The sequence below is a fragment of the Microtus pennsylvanicus genome, chromosome 18, assembly GCF_037038515.1.
Source record: "Microtus pennsylvanicus isolate mMicPen1 chromosome 18, mMicPen1.hap1, whole genome shotgun sequence".
NCBI classification, from domain to species: Eukaryota; Metazoa; Chordata; class Mammalia; order Rodentia; family Cricetidae; genus Microtus; species Microtus pennsylvanicus.
The window spans coordinates 1,932,395-1,954,219 of record NC_134596.1 but is presented as its reverse complement, the minus strand read 5'-3'; the positions used below and the strand labels follow the sequence as shown (position 1 = coordinate 1,954,219).

General features: G+C 48.6%; 1 protein-coding gene across 1 annotated transcript; it reads right to left on the bottom strand.

The window, feature by feature from the left end:
* Positions 1-3,331: 3,331 nt before the first annotated feature.
* Positions 3,332-17,092, bottom strand: Klk13 (kallikrein related peptidase 13). Its single transcript, XM_075952903.1, has 7 exons — positions 16,798-17,092; positions 16,181-16,270; positions 10,273-10,462; positions 9,903-10,171; positions 7,780-7,916; positions 4,922-7,155; positions 3,332-4,721 (listed from the first exon to the last, which is right to left on the bottom strand). Exons 2-6 carry the CDS (start codon positions 16,230-16,232, stop codon positions 6,973-6,975), a joined length of 831 nt encoding a protein of 276 aa, XP_075809018.1. The 5' UTR covers positions 16,233-16,270; positions 16,798-17,092; the 3' UTR covers positions 3,332-4,721; positions 4,922-6,972.
* Positions 17,093-21,825: the final 4,733 nt, after the last annotated feature.

The window sequence follows — 21,825 nt, the reverse complement described above, 5'->3', positions numbered from 1 at the left end:
GGATTATTTTGTATCTTCTGCCATCAACCATGGAAGAGGAGTCATTTCTCTAGCTCTGCAGAGCTTCCTACCTAGATTTATTTTTATTCTCTGTGTATGCATGTTTGCCTGAAAATCATGTGTGTGCCATCAAAGACCAGAAGAGAATGCAAGATCACTTGGAACTGGAGTTACAGACGTTGGGAGCCACTCACTAAACGTGCTGGGGACTGAATCTGGGTCCTCTGCAAGAGTGTTATTAACCACCCTACCCCTTGCAAAACTTTCTCTCTTTTAAGAGGTTTTAAGAGTTTTTCTTTGAATCCTCTTGCATCAGCGCCCTGTGTTGAAAGCGTTGCAGGTGCGCATCATTGCAGGCATGCACATTGCAGGTGCGCATCATTGCAGGGGTGCATCATCGCAGGTGTGCAGCATTTTAGGCATGCACCATTGCAGGTGTGCATCACCATGTCCCCTAACCCACTTCAGCTCCTACCTGGCCCAACATTGTCCTCTTGCCCAGCCTGATATGACAGAAGTCTGTTCATTCATCTGTGTTTTCCACAGCCCCTGCCCCTCACTTAGCACCCAGAATGGTGCCAGACCTCAGAGAAGAGTCTCCCATGACCCATCCCCCTCAGGGTCTCCTCAGTGTTCCTAGTGCAGCCTAAAAACATCTTTGGTATTTGGCATCATGGATTAAGAAAACTCCAACCTTCTGCTGAGTACAGGCGAAAGTAGACGCTCTCCCTCTTACACTTGTGTGTGGGGAGGAGATGAAGTCCTGAGAGAATTTGTGCTGGCGACATGAGCACAGCCATGTCGAGGGCCCTAATGCCTTGCTCCCTTCCCCAGATCAGGCTCAGAGAGATGTCAATGCTTTCCCTTGGTCCTTGTGTGGATGCTGACAGTGTGCACAGAGAAATGTGTGCTCAGGGAAATGACAATGCTTCCCCTCGGTTCTTGTGTGGATGCTGACAGTGTGTACAGAGAAATGTGTGCTCAGAGAATTGACAATGCTTTCCCTCGGTCCTTGTGTGGATGCTGACAGTGTGTACGGAGAAATGTGTGCTCAGGGAAATGACAATGCTTCCCCTCGGTCTCTGTGTGGATGCTGACAGTGTGTACAGAGAATGACAATGGTATCTTTCTCCCTGGGCTTTTATAGCCTGAGACAGCTCCCATACCAAGACCTCCCCACTGAGTTTAACTAAACTCACCTTCTGGTTCATCGGTATATGTTAAACCCACTTCCTCAATTCAGACTTATAAAACAAATTCACTGAGTGATCTGGCTTACTGTTGTTACTGAGTCTCCATCAGAGTGCACCATGGCCCGCCAATCCCAGCTTTTCTGTATGTGTGTGTCTTAATTACTCTTCTATTGCTGTGACCGAGGAAATTTTTATAAGAAAGCAGTTAGCTGGGGGCTTACTTACAGTTTTAAAGGCGGGTCCATGACCATCACGGCGGGAAGCCTGGTAACCGGCAGGCAAGCATGATGCTGGGCAGTAACAGAGAGCTCACTTCAAGATCTGCAGGTGGGGCCCACCCCCAGTGACACATCCAACAAGCCCACACCTCCTAATCCTTCCTAAACAGTTCCCCTAACTGGGGACCAAGCATTCAAATGTGTGAGTCTATGGGAACCATTCTCACTCAAACACTACAATGTGTCTGTGGTTTCTTTTCTGCCTGTCGTCCCAGTTGGGATGCATGGCCATGCATGTAGAGCCATGCTTACTCAATGATAATCAATACAGAAGACTTCTGCTATCTCTCCCCAGCCAGTTCTGCAGTGGGTGCCATGGTCTAGTGCATTAATGTCATATTAGTTATCTTTGGCATTGCTGTGACAAAGGCGACTAGTTCAGTGGTATAACTGTCACAGCAGCAGGCAGCTGAGATACCTGGTCACACTGCGTTTGCAGTCACAAAGGGGTGACTGCTTTCTCAGCTCATTTCCACTTTGTGCTCAGGACGGAACCCCAGCCTCTGGAGCAGTGCTGCTGGTGTTTAGGATGGGTTCTCTCACCTCAGATAACCTCACAGATGTGCCTGAAGGGTTTTCTCCAGGGCAGAAGATGCTGTCAAGTTGACAACACAGGGCATCTCTCATCAGCTCACACCAGTTGCCAGCTCCAGGTTGTTTTGACCGTGTGACTACAGACTGGGTGTTCTAGCTTTGTTCCTGTTCCTGTGACAAATACTTTGACCAAAAGCAGCATAGAAAAGACAGCGTTTATCTGGCTATAACTTCAGGTTACAGTTGCTAATGACATCACATCCACAGTCAAAAGCATCTAGCTTTCTCTGCTTAGGGACTGGTGCTGTCCACAGTGGGATGGACCCTCATACACCAGCTAACCATCGGGACAATCCCCCAGAGGTGTAAAAGGAGACTGTGCCTTGGTTTCCCACCTGCCCAGACCCAAATAATCACACAGAAACTATATTAATTACAACACTGTTTGGCCAATAATCCAAGCATATTCCTGGCTAACCCTCATGTCTTAAATTAACCCACTTCTATTCATCTATGTATCACCACGAGACTGTGGCCTACCAATAAGGCTCTGGCCTGGTGTCTATCTCCTTCGGCAGCTACATGGCGTTTTCTTGACCCCGCCTACTTTCTCTCTATACCTGTTTGGATTTCCCACTTGGCTTTACTCTGTTAAGCCTTCGGCTAAAACAGCTTTATTCATCAACCAATAAAAGCAACACATATACAGAAGGACATCCCACGTCACAGAGACAGTCCCAGAAGGCAACCTGGTAAAGATGATGCCTTGCCTAAGGCTGTCTTTTCAGATGATTCCAAGTTGTTGCAAGTTGGCATGAAAATTAACCAGGACCCTGTTTATACACATGGACCTCTGTGGTCTGCTAACTTAAGAGTACTTTAGCAAATGCCCAGCAGTGGTACACTGGATAATAAAGGAGTTCTGTGTTAGTTTCTCAAGTTTACCACCCACTCCTGACTTGTTAGAGCAGTTCATGAGGTTCAGGGAAACACTACATTTACTGGATTATTACAAGGGATATTTTATTATCAGCTTATATTTATTGTACAAAAGAACAAATTCGTTATGACATTTTGACATTTTACGTTCCTCAATTGTCCTTAGGTCACATTTTTGTCTCTCATCCCTGTTCCTGGTTCTCTTTACCCCAAAATATATTTTCATGTCCTTGTTCCACATGACAAAGTATCCCAACAAAACAACTTTAAAGTAAGATGTGGTGATGCAGGCCTCTAATCCCAGCACTTGGGAGGGAACGGCCGGCCTGGTCTATAGAGTGAGTTCCAGAACAGCCAGGGACACATAGAAAGAGAAGCAACACAAGAGCCATTCAGAGGAAGAGTTTATTCAGCTCACGACTCCAGGTTTACAGGCCATCATTCTGGGGCTGTCAGGGCAGGAGCCTGAGACAGTTGGCCATGTGCACAGTCCATAGCAGTAAGACATGTCTGCTCTCAGCTCACCTTTTCCTCTTTTACACAGTCCAAAACCCAGACCATTGGCAGAAGAGGTCTTCCCATATCGACTAACGTTATCCAGACACTTGCCTGCAGACGCGCCTACAGGACAGCTTAGTCCTGCGGTATGGTGAGTTTGAGGTCGGCCTAGGCTACATAGACCCTGTCTTAGATAGTGCATTTGAAAGGACCTGTAAGTGTATTTTTTCTGTGTGTTGCAACTATTAGAGGACATCTTCAGGAACCAAGGATGATGGAATAATCACTTTAGGGTTTTAGGTCCCATGAAGCAGGAATCACAGACAAGATAAGACAAAATGCAAACCGGGCATGGTGGTACATGTTTGTAATCCAAGCACTCAGCAGGCTGAGTCAGGAGGATTGCTTCAAGTTCAAGGGCCACATAAGTGACTCCAAGGCCATTCTAAGCTATGTGGTAAAAACTTATCTCACAAAAAGAAATAAAAGCCAAAATATATAAAATATACACACCACAATGTCCTATGTCCCTGCCCTGCCCTGCCCTGCCCTGCATCATTGTTTCATAGTCACACTGTCAATTCTTGGTCTAGAACAGCTGAATTCTAGGATTTTCTCAGAGATATACTCCCCACACTCTATAAAACCAGGCCCTGGGGCTGTCAAAATGCCCCAGGGCTCTTGCAGAAGACAGAGTTCTGTTCCCAGCACCACAATTGCCTGCATCTCCAGCTCGAAGGGATCCAGCGCCCTCTAATGGTACTTGTGGTCACTGCACTCACGTGCATATACACAGAGAAACATAAATATAAAATAAATTTTTTTTTAAAAACCAGTTCCTTTTATACGTGGAATCTTTACCCCCATGTTGCCTATCCTGAGAAAGTCTCAACTCATCTCATTTGAACCAGCTTTCCCCTGATTCCAGAATGAAAGCCCTGTCCATATCCTTTGGAGAATGACATATTTTGTGAGCCCATAGATATCATCACAACACTTGGGGAGCAGAACAGCTTTCCAGCTGGGTGTCAGATGGTATTCGAAGCAACAGCCTGGAATCTTCTCCCCCACAGATTGGCCACTCCTGTTTGCTTACACCGGTTATTATTGGCCACTCAGCCTTTTGCCTCCCTTGTGCTGCAGGGAAGAATTTCAGCCTTGAAGCAGGTGGCTGATTCCTCTGGAAACTGATATAATCCTTAACACACAGCGAGTTTCCTAGGGACTTTCCAAAAGTCAACTTAACATCATCATCATTATTGTCCATTATCTTTTTTAACTTTTTTTTTAAATATTTATTTATTTATTTATTATTTATACAGTATTCTGTCTGCTTGTATGCCTGCAGGCCAGAAGAGGGCACCAGACCTCATTACAGATGGTTGTGAGCCACCATGTGGTTACTGGGAATTGAACTCAGGACCTTTGGAAGAACAGGCAGTGCTCTTAACCGCTGAGCCATCTCTCCAGCCCCTTAACTTTTTTTTTTTGAGACATAGTCTCACTTTGTAGTCCTGACTGACCTCAAGCTCACAGACTGACTGCCTCTGGCTTTTAAGAACTAGAATTAAAGGCATGAACCACTATGTCTGGCTATCTTTTTCAAATTAGATTTATTTTAGGTGCATGAATATTTTGCCTGCTTGCATGTATGTGTATCATGTACCTGCCTGTTGGATCCCTTAGAACTTGGGTTAAAAGCCAAAGTGAGCTACCATGCGGGTGATAGAACTTGGGTCTTCTTGCTCTTAACCAGTGAGCCATCTCTCTAGCTCCTCTTTTAAATCCATGTGTGCATGCATGTGGTGTGTGTGTGTGTGTTTGTGTTTGTGATGGGTGTGCACCAGGACACCTGTGTTGAAGTCAGAGGACAACTTGTAGGAGTTTGTTCTCTCTTTCCGTCACATATACCATGGAGACTTGAACTCAGGTTGTCAGGCTTGGTGGCAAATGCCTTTACTGCTGAGCCATCTCAATGGCCTCTGCTATTATTGTTTGAGACAGGATTTTGCTTTGTAGTTCAGGCTGGCTTCAAACATCATCTTCCTGCCTCAGTCTTTCAAGTGCTAGCAAAACAGATGTATGCCACCACATTCAAGAGCACTTCCCGGTCTAGAAAATGCTTGCTCTCTCTTGTGGCTCAGAATCTACCCTCATGAGAAGGATCGCAAGGTAAATGATGAACCCATTGTAAAGGCAAGAGAGTAGAGAGCTGGGTGTGGGTGGCACACACCTGTCATACTCACACTCTGCAGGGTGAGGCAGGAGGATGGTCTGGAGGATTCCAGGCCAGCTCAGGCTGCCAAGCAAGCCCATGTCTCAAGTAGAACAAAACAAATAAAAAAAAGAAGCAAAGAAATTTCAGGTTTTATGACTTATTCAAAAGCAGGAATTAGCATTAAGCAGATGCAAGGTCATAGGCAAAGGTACGAAAACAAGGACTGCTAAGTAAAGACGCTCATGGACGAGATGAAAGGAGACTGGTGGGGGTGATGAGACCTAGAAAGGAGGCCCTTCGGCTCCTGGAACTGCAGGGACCAGAGAACTGTTGACCTGCTGTGGCAGTGACCAGAGAGGGGCAGAGTTGACAGGGGCTGGGCCTTGCAGAATGTGGGATGTAGCTTGTGTCGGGATATAGGAGCAGGAATAGAATGTGGGATGTAGTTTGCATCGGGATATAGGAGCAGGAATAAAATGTGGGATGTAGTTTGCATCGGGATATAGGAGCAGGAATAGAATGTGGGATGTAGTTTGCATCGGTATATAGGAGCAGGAATAGAATGTGGGATGTAGTTTGCATCGGGATATAGGAGCAGGAATAAAATGTGGGATGTAGTTTGCATCGGGATATAGGAGCAGGAATAAAATGTGGGATGTAGTTTGCATCGGGATATAGGAGCAGGAATAGAATGTGGGATGTAGCTTGTGTCGGGATGTCGGAGCAGGAATAGAATGTGGGATGTAGCTTGTGTCGGGATGTCAGAGCAGGAACAGAATGTGGAATGTAGTTTGCATGGAGATGTCAGAGCAGGAATGAATTATGAAGAGGGTCTAGAGTCGCTGTGATGAGTCATCTTGAAGAGTATAGGATGTGGTCAGGGCAGAGGATTCTGGACAAGAGAGACTTTCAGAATGCAAGGAATCTAGAACCTTCTTGAATATAAAACATACAGTGTTGTCACGGGGTAAATATTTTGAGGGTTCCAAGAAGCTGTCAGGGAAGGTCTATCTACGAACGCTACTGAGATGAGTTCACGGGGGGCCTGAAGAGGGTAAACAGAGTTGGGATGTGCAGGCATCAACTTCAGTTTATGGTAGCTGTGATGATGTAGCTGTGGACTCGGCTGGCCTTTGGGTTGGGGTACTCTAGCTATTGAAGCATTTCAAGGCTAGTAGAGGGGGTGTGGCTGGCAGCGAATGTGAGTGCATGGTTCCGAAGGGACACTTAGGGCACAGGGGACAGAGAAGGGAGATGGGCACACAGTGAGATGGGCACAGGAGGGGAGGGAGGCAGGCAAATTAGCCCAGTTTTATTGTCTGCCCCTTATCTGTCTCTGCTTTGGGGTGTTTCTGATTGTCTCCCAGATCCAACGCAGATATTTTGAGACTCGTGTGTAGACACCAGGTCGGTTGGGCTGCCCACATGGAAAATCTCCCCATGAGATGATGCCATAGAGTTTGCCGTTGCAAACCAGTGGGCCCCCTGAATCACCCTGGGTGGGGGAAGAGAAAGAAGGGCTCTTGATACATCTGAATAGAAGGTAGAGATGGAAGACATGTGGGGAGATGAGTGAAAGGTGGAGAGAGACATATGTGAAAAGTCAGGGAGATGGAGAGTTAGGGAGATGGAGAATCAGGGGGACGGAGAGTCAGGGGGATGGAGACTCAGAGGGATGGAGAATCGGGGATATGGAGAGTCAGAGGGATGGAGAGTCAGAGGGGTGGAGAATCGGGGAGATGGAGAGTCAGAGGGATGGAGAGTCAGGGGGATGGAGAGTCAGAGGGATGGAGAGTCAGAGGGATGGAGAGTCAGGGGGACGGAGAGTCAGGGGGACGGAGAGTCAGGGGTATGGAGAGTCAGAGGGATGGAGAGTCAGGGGGATGGAGAGTCAGGGGGATGGAGAGTCAGAGGGATGGAGAGTCAGAGGGATGGAGAATCGGGGAGATGGAGAGTCAGAGGGATGGAGAGTCAGATGGATGGAGAATCGGGAGATGGAGAGTCAGAGGGATGGAGAGTCAGAGGGATGGGGAATCGGGGAGATGGAGAGTCAGAGGGATACAGAGTCAGGGAGATGGAAAGGATGGACTGCATGCTTCCAACATTCTCCGCATCTCACCTCACAAGAGTCCTTCCCGCCTTCTTTGGTACCAGCACAAAGCATGTTGGCCGTGATCTTTCCGGGATACACCTGTCGGCATTCCTCGTCTGAGCGCAGTTCAATGTTGGCACACTGCAGGGTTTTAGGGTAATTCACTGGGGAGGAGAGAGACCATCTGAGGAGGCTTGTCCTGGATGTTAAAGAGTCAGAGTGGGCAGGAAATTGAGATGGGATAAGTAAGATGAAAGGAAGGATGAGGCAGAAAGTAGTAAAGAGACAAAAATATAGACAACATGGGAAATGAATGAGGATAAAAGGAGGGGATGACGGGATGGTTGGGGCAGGGCGACAGGGATGGGGAGAGATAACAGGCCTGAAGGTAGGGCACTGGGAAGGTACCCCAGTATTTTCCATGCAAGTATGAGTTTAGATCCTTAGAACTTATGTAAATGTTGGGAGTGGGCATGGTGGCCTGCCTGTAATTTCAGCCTTAGAAGAGTCGGGGGATCCCCCAAAGCAAACTGGTTAGCAAAGCCAGTCATGATGGTAGGCTTGGGGTTTGATAGAGAGACCCCGCCTCAATGAATACAGTGGAAGAATGATCAAGGATGGTTCCCAACATCAACCTCGAGACTCCACATGCACTCACACACACGTGTGCCCCCACACAAGCAAATGCACATACACACATGCACACCACATGCGTGTGAAAATGGAAAAGGGGAAAAAGACCTCAAGGTGGGTAGGAAGCAAGGAATGGTGGGAAGTGAGAGACCAGGTGCTGGGGGAGGGGAATGTGAGGGGGAGAGAGAGGCAGAAAAGAGATGGGAGAGAGCCAAGGATTGCTGTGGAGACGCCTGCTGACATGTTATGCTGTATGTTAGTCACGTGTATAAAAACATACCTAAAGATACACTTTTTATAGTTCACCCACCTCCATAAGATATACTTATCTAATGTATTATAAATTACAAATATGTAAATTATAAATATATATTTCTTAATGTATATAATAAAGTATGAGATATTACAGAGCAAACATTATCACCTAACATTTAATTTTCAGTGCTCGGGACTGATGCAAGACACACTCTCTACAGCTACGCCACACTCCAGCCCTTTTAATTTAATTTTATTTTTTAGAAAATGTTATGTGCCTGTGTATGTATGCTAAAATAGGCGTGAGGAGTCAGGGAACAACTTTTGGGAGTCAGTCCTCTCCTTCTACCACGTGGGGGTTGAATTCAGGTGGTGGCAAGCACCCTTACTCACTGAGTCCTCTGGCCAGCCCTATTTTACTTTTTTAAAAAGAATTTTTGCGGCAGAACCCTCTGTGTAGCCCAGGCTGACTTCTCTGTAGCTTAGGCTGACCCTGAACTTGTGATCCCTCCCAACACAGTTCCCTAGGTGACTGGCATTACAGGTCGGTGTCACCAGGCCCGGCTTTTATATAATTGTTTTTCTGAGTCTGGACAGATGGCTCCGAGATTAAGAGCACTTGCTGCTTGCTCTTCCAGGGGCCCAGAGTTTGACTCTCAGCTCCCATGTCAGGCAGCTCTAGAGGAACCCTGTGCCCTCTTCTGGCCTTTGTGGGCACTGCACTCATATGCACAAACCCACACAGACATACTCACAGAATTAAAAATGAAATAAATTGTATATATAATCCCAGTACTTGGGAGGCAGAGCCAGGTGAATCTCTTTGAGTTCTAGGCCTGTCAGGGCTACATAGTAAGACTTTGTCTTAAAAACCACACACACACACACACACACACACACACACACACACACCATATATATATATATATATTCATATATTTGTAATATTAATATTAAGGAGATACGTGCCTTCATTTATATAGACTTATTTTTATAAAGGGACTGGAAAGGTGGTTCTTTGGGTAGAAGTGCTTGCAGTCAAACCTGAAGACCTGAATTTGATCCCCGAGCCCAATGATGGGAATCCCACAGTTTGTTCTCTGATGTCCCTTTGATGGCTTTGGTATAAGCGCCTTACCTCCAGCACACGCCCCAAAGCAATACAAATATAATAAAAGGAATCCTCCGACTCCCCCCTGCTTACTGCTGCCTCAGTTTCCCCCGCCACCTGCGAGAACTCCAGCAGCCATGCAGGCACTTACCCTGGGGACTGGTGGTGGTACCCCAGCCAGAAACACGACAGCAGGTGCCAGTGGGCAGGCAGTCGTCCGGGGAGAGTGGCAGAGCGCGGATGCGGCTGCTGAACTGGACTGGGGACTTCAGCTCCAGAAGCATGATATCATGGTCGTGGTTCAAGTGGGTGGGGCTGACCTGGTATTCAGGATGGGGGATAGAGCGGACCACCTCCATTGTCTGCTCGCCGTTCTCCACACGCCCCAGGGCATGCTTGCCTAGGTGAACTGTGTACCCACTGTGGGTGCAGGAAGTGGTGGGAAAGAGACAGATGAGCCCATCTCTGTCCCCACCCCAGTCCCAGCCTCTTCCCATCCTGCACTCAAAGGCCCCACATACTCTTTCCTGCAGTGAGCTGCTGTGAGTATCCATTTGGGGTGAACCAGAACACCTCCACAGAGAAGTCGTCCACGGACCAGTAGAGCTGCCTGCCATGGCTGAGAGTGGGGGTGGCAGGTGTAGCCCCCCGGGAGAAAACCATTGGTTCCATTGGTACCATTGAGAATCTTGGGGTAGTCCCGGGAGATTCCTGTCAAAGACATAAAACTTAGAGAATAGGGCTAAGGAAGAAGAAAAGGCCAGTCTGTGGTTCTGGACTTGGGGAAAGGGTCAGATTATTGTTTTGGGTCATCAAGAACTGAGGATTCACTTGCTATCCTCTAAGTTGCCTTATTCCATAAAGGGATGAGTCAGGCAGACATTTCGCCTGTACTGGAGAAGAGCTGCGCTGTCTAATGGCATAGTGAGGACAGCTATGGAACAAGAAGGTGGCCAAGAAGTAAGCAGAGGTCCCCTTTCTCTCCATCTACATTTTCTTTTTTTTTTAACATTTTTTTATTGATAAAAGAAGAGTAAAGAAAAAAAAAACAAATTTCCACCTCCTCCCAACCATCTACATTTTCTTAAGATGAAAGAATTGACTTATGTATCTCCCTAGGCATCATCCATCCACTTGTTCATTAGTTCATTCACCCATCAATCCATCTACCTATTTACCTATCCATCCATCATCCACTCACCCATCCTTCCAGCTATCAAACCATCCATCAATCAATTCACCCAGCCATCCATACATCTACCTTCTCATATATCCACTAATCTACCCATCTACATATCCATCAACATGCCCATCCACTCATCCATTCATATGTCCATCCATCTACCCATGCATTTACATATCCATGTATCCAACCATCCATCAATCCATCATCTATCCATTTTCTACTCATCTACCCTTCCATCCATTCACACATCTACCCATCCATCCATCCATCCATCCATCCATCCAGCCAGCCAGCCAGCCAGCCAGCCATCATCTATCAATCTTCCCATCTATCCATCTACCTACCCCCTTAATCTACCTACCCACAACCCCACTGATTTACATGTCCACTCACCTACTCATCCATGTATGTATCCATCTATCCAATCACACACCCATTTCTATGTGTCCATCCATATATCCACACATATATACATCTAACATCCACCTACCCTACCCCTCTATCCATCCATTCAACCACCAACCTGCTTATCTATTCATCCTCCCAACCACCAGTCCATTCATCCACCTATCCATCCTTCAATCCATACCTTACCCATGTATCCATCCATCCATCCATCCATCCATCCATCCATCCATCCATCCATATTTTTAACACATTTACTGGGTGGTTTCCCAGTTCTACAGATCACCTACAAGTAGTCATGCCAAAATTCTCATCACCGACCCCAACCTTTGTAACTGGAAGTTGAAATACTATCAACCCAAACACCTAATACACATCTTAAAGTTTGTGTCTGGAAACTGATCTTTCTCACCCCAAACTGTTTCTTCCAGTCCTTCTCATCTTGATGCTCAGCCCAAACCTGGGCATCAACCCTTGTTTCCCTTAATCCCTTCATTATTCACAACAGTCCTGTTTATCTCCTAGATATCCAGTTTAAAAATGTTTAGTATTTGTTTATGTGTGTGAATGCTTTGCCTGCATGCAGGTATTGCACCATGTGCGTGCCTGATGCTCAAGGTGTTAGAAGAGGGTGTCAGACTCCCTGTAAATGGAGGTACAGATGGTTGTGAGTTACCATGTGGGTTCTGGGAACCAAATCCAATCCTCTGAAAGAACAGACAGTGCTCTTAACCACTAAGCCATCTATCCAGCTCCCTGATATCCAGTTTTTTATCAAGGCCCTGCCACCATCTTGGGGTGGGGAACAGCAGGTTGTCTGTAATCTCAGAGCTGGAGGAGCAAAGACAGGAGGATCTCTGAAGTTTACAGGTAGCTGGTCCAGCTGAACTGGAGAGCTTTAGATTTGATTGGAGAGATTGTCTCAGAAAATAAGGTAGAGAATGATGTTGACCTCTAGCCTACACACACACACACACACACACACACACACACACACACACACACACACACAGTGTCACTTGGAAGCCTGTTTGTCTGAATCCCCACCTCTCTCCTCTTGGGACACTCTGCTCTGGCCTCATGCACCTGTTCTCCCAACACAGAGGAGCCTCTCTCTGTACCTGTTGTTTCTTCCTTCTGGGTACTTTTTCCTTATGTCAGTCACAGACCCACATGTTTCATTATGCCAATCACAGCCACATGTAGGTCTTGAAGTCAATTAAAATAAAATCCAAATCTCAGTTCCTTGGGGATGCCAGACACATTTCAGATATTCACTTATTCACATGATCAGGCATAGTATGTGGTTCAGACAGAGTACATTTGAGCTGGTTGATGGAGCATGCAGAGGCACATGACAAGGTCCAACTTCCCTGTGATATCTAAGTCTGTATATTAGTTCTTTAGCAAAGCCTTCTGGGGCCTCTGGTCTAAGGGTTCCCCTCCTGGACCTCAGGCATGTCATGTTTCTCTAAGGATGCTCATCACAGCTATAGCTGTCCATGTTTTCAGACTTATTGGTAATTCCCTCTCTGTCTTGTCTATTCACACACATGCACACACACCACACACACACACACACACACACACACACACACACACGCACACATATTCTCCTCTTTCTTTTCTTACTCTTTTTCTTCCCTTTTCTCTGTCTCTCGGTCTCTCTGTCTGTCTCTCTCTCCCCCTCCTTCCCTTTCTCTTTGTTCTCCTATCTTTTTTTTTTCTCTCTCTCCCTTCACCCTTAAAGACAACTCCACAGAGAGCTAACATCTGAATCACTGTTAATAGTCTTATTCCTCGGATCTAGTATATGTGACGACAATGGAGATACAGCTATGGTCAGCGGGTCACATCTAGATTCCAGGGCCCTGCTTTCTTACTCTGCAGAACCCTGCAAATGGCCAGCCTCAGCTTCCATCCCTCTCGGGTGAGAAGAACACAGTCATCTCTTTGTACCTGTGGCGAACTGGTTCTAGCGCCCTACAGACATTACAACCCAGGAATGTTCAAACCCTTCACACAAAGCATCATGATGTTCACATATAAACTCTGCACATCATTCCATCCCATTAAATCACTCCTGATGATTTATAATAGCCAATAAAAGCCAAACACTGTGTAAACAATGACCACACCTTATTTCCCATAGTGGGAAAGCTGGCATGAGCTCGGTACTGAAAAATAAAAAAGCTTTTTTTGTCTTCCTATTTTTGCTGCATTGTTCGTTGCATCCTCAGATGGGAAGCTATGGATACAGGTAACTGGCGGTGGGAGTCATCACACATCAGGAAGCTGTGGAAACCATCGAACCTCCAGCCAAGCATCTTGCTGCAAAGAGTCCCCTTGTCCCATAACCCACCGCCCCACCCTCCTATGCTGGGAGTTAAGAGTTAAGGGCAGGAATACAGGGTCACTTTACGTGGGACCAAAAATGAGACGAGGGTGACATTAATAGGTAGAGACAGGGGGGACAAGAAGTTCAAGTCATCCTTGGCTACACAGCCTGGGTTGAGACCCTGTCTCAAAAATGAGAAGGTGGAGAAATAAACGGCACACTCAGAAGCTGAGTTATGGCCCCATTTTCTTTCAGCTCTGGATGTGCCCACGTAGAAGACTGATGGGGGGGGGCTGGTCGGACAGAAACCCTCATTCTCATCTCTTCCCTCTTAGCACCAGTAGGGACCTGAATTTTGGAGGGTCCACCATCTTTAGCAGCTATTTTTACAGAAGACAAAAAGGGCCAATTAAGCCAAGCTTGGTGGCGCAGGCCTGTTAGCTCTTATCCCCGGGAGACTAACAGGGAGACTGCAAATTTAAGGCCTGCCCAGAGTACAGAAGTTCAAGCTGGCCTGAGGAACTCAGTGAGACTCTATCTCAAAATAAAAGGTAAAAAGAAGGCTGGAAATGTAGGTCAGCGGCAGAGACTTCCTGAGTTCTCATGGGGCCCCATGATTGGTAGATAGAAGCAGACTACAGTGCACTAAGGCTCTAACCTTCTGCAGTTCTCAGGATTGGCCCTAAGGCCTCAAATATGCCAGAAAAGCACTCTACCCTACCTAAGCTGTATCTCCAGCCAATAAACTTTACTTCTCAATGTGTGCGCAAGTGCGAACACACCACACACACACCACACACCCACACACACACACACACACACACACACACACACACAGTCAATAAAACAGATAAAGTAAATAGAAAGAAAAAAAACAGGAAAATGAAGCAAAGCAGCTACATTTTAGAAGGTCAGAAGTTATGCCGACAGTCCGATGGACTTCCAGAGCAGGGCATGGTGGACCGGGTAGACAGCCTGGATTAGTGTCCTGGCTCAGGTGTGGCAGTGTCTTTGGGGCAGGATCCTTCTGTCCCTGAGTCCTGGGAGTAATTGCAGCGCACATACCTCACTGGGCTCTGGAGGGTTCCACAAGATGCAGCATGTGGGGCTCCTGGCCCAGGGCAAGGCACCAGGAGGGGCAAGGGTGTGAATCCTGGGTGTGACACCAAAGCCGAGCAGCCACCCCACCTCCAGGGGAAGGCTGGTGCAGGATGCTAGGTACTGTGACCCTCCTCCCTTAAGTCAAAACAAAGCCCGGGGGAGGGGCTCTGGAAGCCTCCATTACATATCTAGGCTCCTGATAGTGGCTCACCTCAGAGTGGCAACTAATTTTTAACTAATTATTTGAATAATTGTTTCGATAATGTCTGCACAGCTCCCCCAGATATGCTGTGGATGCCACAGGCAGCATGCATGCCATGCCTGGTGCTGGTCCCTGGTAGAATGAATGATTGAGTGAATGAATGATGCATGTACACACAGGGTTTCTAGAGAGTGTGTTTGTGAAGGCAGAGAAAGGGGCTGGGTTTGCAGCTCAGTTGGTGTGTGCCTAGTACACACACAGCCCTGGGTTCCATACCTGATACCCCATAAACAAAGCCTGGTGGCACACACTTGTCATCCCTAATGCTGGGAAGCTGTAGGCAGGAGGATTAGGAGTTCAAGGTCATCCTCAGCTACGTAGTGCGTTTGAGACCAGCTTGGTCTGCAGGAGACAGAGACACTGTCTCAAAAAGCAAAATACAAAGCCACTAAAATGCAAAATAAGGAGCTGGGGAGATGGCCCAGTAGTTAAGAACACTGTCTTCTCTTCCATAGGACCTGGGTTCAAGTCCCAGCACCCACATGGCAGCTCACAACCTCCGTCACTCCAGGGTATCCAACACCCTCCTCGTACAGACATGAATTTTAAAAAAAATAATAAAATTTCACTATTTTCAGAGCCCTTTTTAAAATCACACCAGGAACACCCCTCCTTTCTTAGCCCTAGCAATTGATGTTGCAGAAGAAACAAGTTTTGCTCAAAGTAGTATTGTTAACATTTGAACCCGTGGCCTGCTGAGTTTCCTGCTCTTCGGTCTGTCTTGAAAATGTGTGGTGGTGTTGGAGGTGGAGGAGATGAAGATGAAGGTGGAGGTGGTGGTGGTGGTGGTGGTGGTGGTGAAGGTGGTGGAGGTGGAGGTAGAGGAGGTGGTGGTGGAGGAGGAGGCATTGGTGGTTGTGGGGGTGCTGCAAAGAAAGAGTCGAGGGAGTCGGGAGACTTGGGAGCCTCTCTGAGCTGGGGCATCTCTGGAGTCGGAGGTGTTGGTGGGCTGACCCTAGTTGGGAAATGAGGTCACACAGGGACTAGCAGGAAGCTCTCAGTGTGTCCTCCCTGGCCTTGAGTGGGCGGGGTGGGGGGCGGAGCCCGCAAGTCCCCCCTTCCCAGTGGCTTGACTCTTCCTACCATTGGCATGAATGACCTCCCTGCCTCCATCCACCCTTGTGCCTGAGTACTCACCTCCGGACAAGGCCACGGTCAGGCAAACGAAGGCAGCCACTAGGGGCCACATGATAGCTCCGGGACTGGGGTGGGCAGGGTGGGCGGGGCCTGGGTCGAGAGGCTGAAGTGGGTATTGCAAAGCGGAGACTGAAATTCTCTGCGCTTTGCAATTTTGAACTTTACGGCTCTATTCTTTCTGAAATCCCTGGCCCTCAAATCTTGCCCTTCTGTAATTCCACCCGCAGTGTGTGGGGGACAGCCCGAGAGCTGGTGGAGGGACAGCGTGCACTCCTCGGAGCTCCAGCGCCTGCCATCACTTCCAAAAGGTCACCTCTTCCTAACCTACACTCTAAGAGCTGGGTCCAGACAGCATTGCCTCGCCCATCACTCCTTTCCCCCCTCTGACCCCATTCTCCCCTCTCTGGGCCTGTCCCGGACCCTGGGTCTCCTCCCTGGCGTCTAGTCTTTCTGCATGCTTAGACTCCCTGCATCTCTGCAGGTTTCTGTCTCCACCTGCGCCTCACGCTGACTCAGCTGCCCTGTATCCCACTTTCCATGCCTCCTCTTTTCTCCTCTTGTCCCCCTGCAATGCCCCTTCCCCAGGCCTCTGCCCCTCTCCCTCCCAGAGACCCTACCTGAGGAGGGGCCCAGGTGGCCAACTTCAAGAGCCAGCTGTCTAGAAACTTCAGCTCCAACCCATGGCTTTTAACCCCTGAGCTCCCTCCCCCAGCGCGCGCACCATTTCCCGGTGCTGGCTCCCCCTCTCCACCCCCAATGGCTCAGCTTGCTGTTGACAGGCACCCCCCAGCCTGGGCTCGGCCCTCGGCTTGGAGGCGGAGCTTTTGGAACAAGCTGGGACCCAGATCTGTCCCCGCCCAAGCCTGAGTTGAACCCACTGTGAACCTTCTTATGGCAGGACCACAGAAAAGGGGAAAGCCCACTTTCCTTCTCTAACTCCTCCCCTCCATACCCCTCGTCATGCAGCACCTCCCTGCTTTCCTCACCTCCGCTCTCAGCTGTCAACGCGTGCACCTTTCAGTTCGCCGCAGCTCCCAGACCGGCATCCCCCAGCTCTCTTGAAATCCCACCTTTACCATAGGGATCACCCCCAACCTGTCCCTGAAGGCCAGTCCCTTCACCAGCGGCAACCCAAGCTTGTCTCTTAACAACAACGTTAGCAAAGTCAGTGGGAGTCTCACCTCCAGCCCTGTTCCTTCTGAAATTCAAGGTGATGACCACATATGTTCATCACTCTCTTCCCAAGACACACACCATATAGGTGCCTGGCTAACAGAGTGTCTAGTGCCCTGAGCCTGTGCGGGGCAGAGGCTGAGCCTGGGAAAGTGCTGGAACTAGGCTGCCTTTGAGAAGCGATTGATGAGGTGAGGGAGTGCATGTCAGGGTGGGTGGAGAGGAACAGGGCTGGCGCGGGGGGGGGGGGGAGGGGGGGGCAAGCTGGGACGAGGTAGGGTGGAGGAAGAGGAAGGAGGAAGGGATGGTGTTTAAGGAATGAGTAGGTGGCTTCTGGAACTTTGGCGGGGTGGCGCCCCATGAGTTAATCCCAAAAGGTGGATGGGGCAGGATTAGGGATTAAGGAGGACAGGGGTGGGGTCAGAATTTGAAAACAAGCCAAGGATGGGGATCCAGTGAAGTTTGGAAAGAGGGAGCTAGAAGAGGTGACTTCATTAAGATATAGGCTGGTCCGGTGAAGATTCATAGGGCGGAAGGTGGGCTGTGGTGGGGCGCAGGATTCGGGAGTGGTGTAGTCCAAACCAAGGGAGTTCAGACTGCACCTAAGGTTTGATTCCTTTTAAAAATAAAGTGTTGCAGCCTCCCCCCCCCCCCCACGGCAGTTCAGTTGGTGAAGCGCTTGTCTGGCATGTATGTCGCCTGGGTACATCCGTCCCTGTGTAGGGGCACATGCCTGTGAACCAGCATTAGAGAGGCAGGGGCAGGAGGCCCAGGAGTTCAGGCTCACCCTCTGCCACGAGATGAGTTTAAGGTCGGTGTGTACTTTTAAAAAGAGAGGAAAAAGCCCACAGCACAGAGGCAGTAAGGAAAGCTAATGTGTACTTAACAAAGCAGCCCTTTGCCCAGCACGGTTGTCCCGAGGGAAGCTTCACTGTCAAATTTCAGTTCTGTGGGTTTCGAGAAGAATATTTGTATTGCTATCAGATACCTGCCATTTAAAGTTATAAAGTAGCACAGGGCCTCACTGCACAGTTCTGTCCTCCTCAACACCTGGAGAGGCTGAGGCAGGAGAATGGAAACTTCAAGGTCAGCCTGCTCTGCACAGTGAGTTCAAGGCCAGCCTGTGCAACTTAGCCAGATAATGCAAAGAGCCCTGCTTAGAACCCCCCCAGTGAGGGGCTGAGGGCATAGCTCAATGGTAGAGCTCCTGTCTAGCATGGGGAGGCTCCAGGTTCAAGCCCTAGCACTGCTCAATGTGGTAAAAAAGCATTTCAAAGACAGTAACACAAATGCAGAGATGTTCTAAAATCGGATAATCTATCTAACTTGCCATTGAAGAATCTCTGTTATCGCAGAGTCCTTCACTAGGAAGAGAGTTTGGTTTAATGCCGGAATGGAGGGGATCGTGTTTAGGGTTCTAGTGATTCTGATGAGCTCACAGGAAATGCGATGTGCAATGGGGTTGGGAGGAAGGGCAGTGTGATACCAAGTTATGCTTGGGGGTAGGGTTGGGTTGCAATGGGAGGGGTACAGAGATAAGGGTGCTGATGGGGTGACGGTGTTGGAGGGCAGGATGGAGGATGGAAGGATGTTGAGACAGTTGGAATTGTGGGTGAGCACCAACGGTGGGAACTAGACACAGGCTGAGCATCTGTGTTGGGGTTGGTCTTGGTAGGGGGGCTGGGTCATATCTGTGAGTTCCTGTTAAGGTGACTGAAAGGCCAGTGTCCCTCCCCACCCTGGACTTCCTCCACCTCCCCGGGCAGGGCTTGGAGTGGGTGCTGAGCCCATTCCTTTCCGGTAGAGTCGGGTTCAGGTGGGGTGGCAGGAGGGAGGATGCTAGGTGAAATGAGGTGACAACTTGTGTGGGAAGTCGGGGTACCTGTGCCCTCTTGTGGCCCAGGCTCAAGCTTCCAGTAAAGCTTTCTCACTTGGGAGGGGTTGGAGCCAGAAGTGGGGGTGGCTGGTGTTGGCATTTGTTGAGGGGTGATTGCCAGGTCAGTGTTGATGTTCAAGGTTATGATTGGCCGGGACTCAGGTAGCCTACCTATGTTGAAGTGAGGTCATGGACCTACCAAGGGTTGGGTGCCTTCCACCCCCTCACTTCATTAATAAGGCAACAAGGAGTCCATGGCCGATATTCACCCTGGACCGAGTCCAGGGGACCTTCTCAGAGCTCCTCGTCTTTCCATGCATCGGCAGCCTCACTGGTGGAAACAAACAAACAAAAACAAACAGAAGAGTCCATGTTCCTGGTGGTTCAGAATCTGACACCAACACATAGCCTGAGCTCAGGTGAGGTGGTTGTTCTGTGCCTCAGTGTCCCCATTTGTAACATGGCCCCCATCCACAGCACTTACCTCATAGAAAAGTGTTAAGTGACCTAATATCTAAAGGTGTTTTAAAGAATGCTTGGAGGGGACCGTGGGTCTCAGTGAACATGTTAAAGAACCAAAGCTGGAGATGGAGGCAGCCCCAAGGTTTCCAGAGGAGGCCCCACCCTAGCTTGGCTTCAAAATAGGATTCTTTGTCAAGCATAAACTGGAAGTTCTGGTTGGAAGTGTTGGCTGGGACAAGAAAATCTGCCCCACACCCAGAGCCTGCTGTAAACACGAATTGACAGGACACAGAGGAAAAAGACATGAAGGAGAATTGCTATTCCTAGTGGTTCCCAGCTTGGGTCTAAGTACAGGGGATGTAAATACACAGACACGGGAATCTAAGGCAGGAGGGAGGGCAGAGGCATGGGGAGAAAGGCTGTGATACCAAGAGGCAGCAGACTCTTGGGAGGCTGGATGTCCCACCTGGGCCCTCGTTAGGAAAGCTGAGTTTGATCCCCATCGCCCACATTCTTTGCCACCAGATAGAGTTCAAAAGGACCGTCTGTACAACACCTCACCTCTATCTCTGCATCTGTGGCTAAGACAGACCCCTCAGGATCCTGTCCCTCCCTACCACTCAAGGGTGCTGTTCCAACTCCCTTTTGACAGAATCATCAATATTTTTTTCTTCTCCAGAAAATGTCTTATTAGCACAAAATGGCAGATTTTTCTCCCGTCTATCATTAAGACAATAGCAATGTCGGGGGCACACCACCTTCTTCTAACCTTGGCATCCCTTCCCACTGCTGGCCCATCTCTGCTCCCATTTGACTCAGTCCTGTCTCTGAAATATTGGCTACACCCCTAGTGTGCAGTTCCCCTGAGCCTATTCCATGAGTCCATTCTCCCCATACCCCCATTAAGGACACTTGTGACCTCCGCATTTTAGAATCTGAACATCTCTTCATGGATCATCTTGTGTTATCAGTAGGGCTCACAGTTCATTACTCCCTGGTCCCCCGAGTTCCTTCCCTTGGCTCTCTAGAACATGCCCGGGGTCTCCTCATGCCTCTCTCACAGGAGGCTCCTCAGCCATGTCGCACTGCCCACAGCCTCTTCTCCTTTCTCTCTATGCTCATTCCCTCACTGACCTCATCCTGTCACGTGACTTTAAATATCATCTACAGGTTGACAACTCCTTGCAAATTTAACGACTCTGGACTCTTGTTCTGGGTCCTTCAAGTTTAATATCTGCCTGTCCACTCCGCATGGTCTTAACTTTGAATTCCTTTTCTCACGTCATATGTCACTCTGCTATGACCCCTCCCAGCCCTACCTTCAGAACAGATCCAGAGTCTGACCAGTTCTCACCATCCTCCTTGCTCCCTTGACATCTTCCTGAGCTCCCCTTTCAGCTGGGTTACTTCAGGCTCCCTGTGTGGTCTCTTTGCTTCTGACTCTGTCTGAACACTGTATTTTAAATCTCTCTCTCTCTCTCTCTCTCTCTCTCTCTCTCTCTCTCTCTCTCTCTCTCTCTCTCTGTGTGTGTGTGTGTGTGTGTGTACATGTGTGAATATGTTTGTGTTTATAAGTGGAGGCAGAAATGAACCAGGGTGCTCCTGTGAGGGTCAGAGAACAACCTTGGTTTATGGTCACTATTGTTCACCTTGTTTAAGATGTCGGCTACTGTATACACTGAGGTCTTCACCTCTCACCTCTCTGCAGGAGCAGTGGGGTTACAGATGAACACTATTGCACCCAGCTTTATGTGGATTCTGGGGATCTGAACTCAGGTCTGATGCTTGCATGACAAGGACTTCACCCACTTCACCAAGCTGACAGCCCCATCCATAGCCTGTTTCAACACATACAGGTGTGGCTTAGTCACAGGAACCCAGATGAGCAGGACAGCATTAGCAGGCAGAATAGACCAAGGACTTAGAGACTATCTCCCACGAAGGAACCATATTTTCCCTTGTGAGGTGCAGGCTTTGAACAACCCAGGTCTGTCAGATTGCACAACTATGCAAAGGGGCCTCTCTCTATTTTCCTTTCTCCCTGGGGTTTATTTGTTTTTATTTTATGTGTATGGGTGTTTTGCCTCCACACCATGAACATGCAGCGCCTGAAGATGCCGTCAGATCCCAGGAA

Bases quoted from the DNA above. Each gene is read 5' to 3' on its own strand.
- Klk13 (XM_075952903.1), bottom strand. From the start codon at position 16,232: ATGTGGCCCCTAGTGGCTGCCTTCGTTTGCCTGACCGTGGCCTTGTCC. The intron at 10,172-10,272 runs GTATGTGGGGCC...CTGCACCCACAG, and splicing joins GCAGCTCACTGCAGGAAAGA to TGGGTACACAGTTCACCTAG. The intron at 7,156-7,779 runs GTGAGATGCGGA...TCCCCCACCCAG, and splicing joins GCGGGAAGGACTCTTGTGAG to GGTGATTCAGGGGGCCCACT.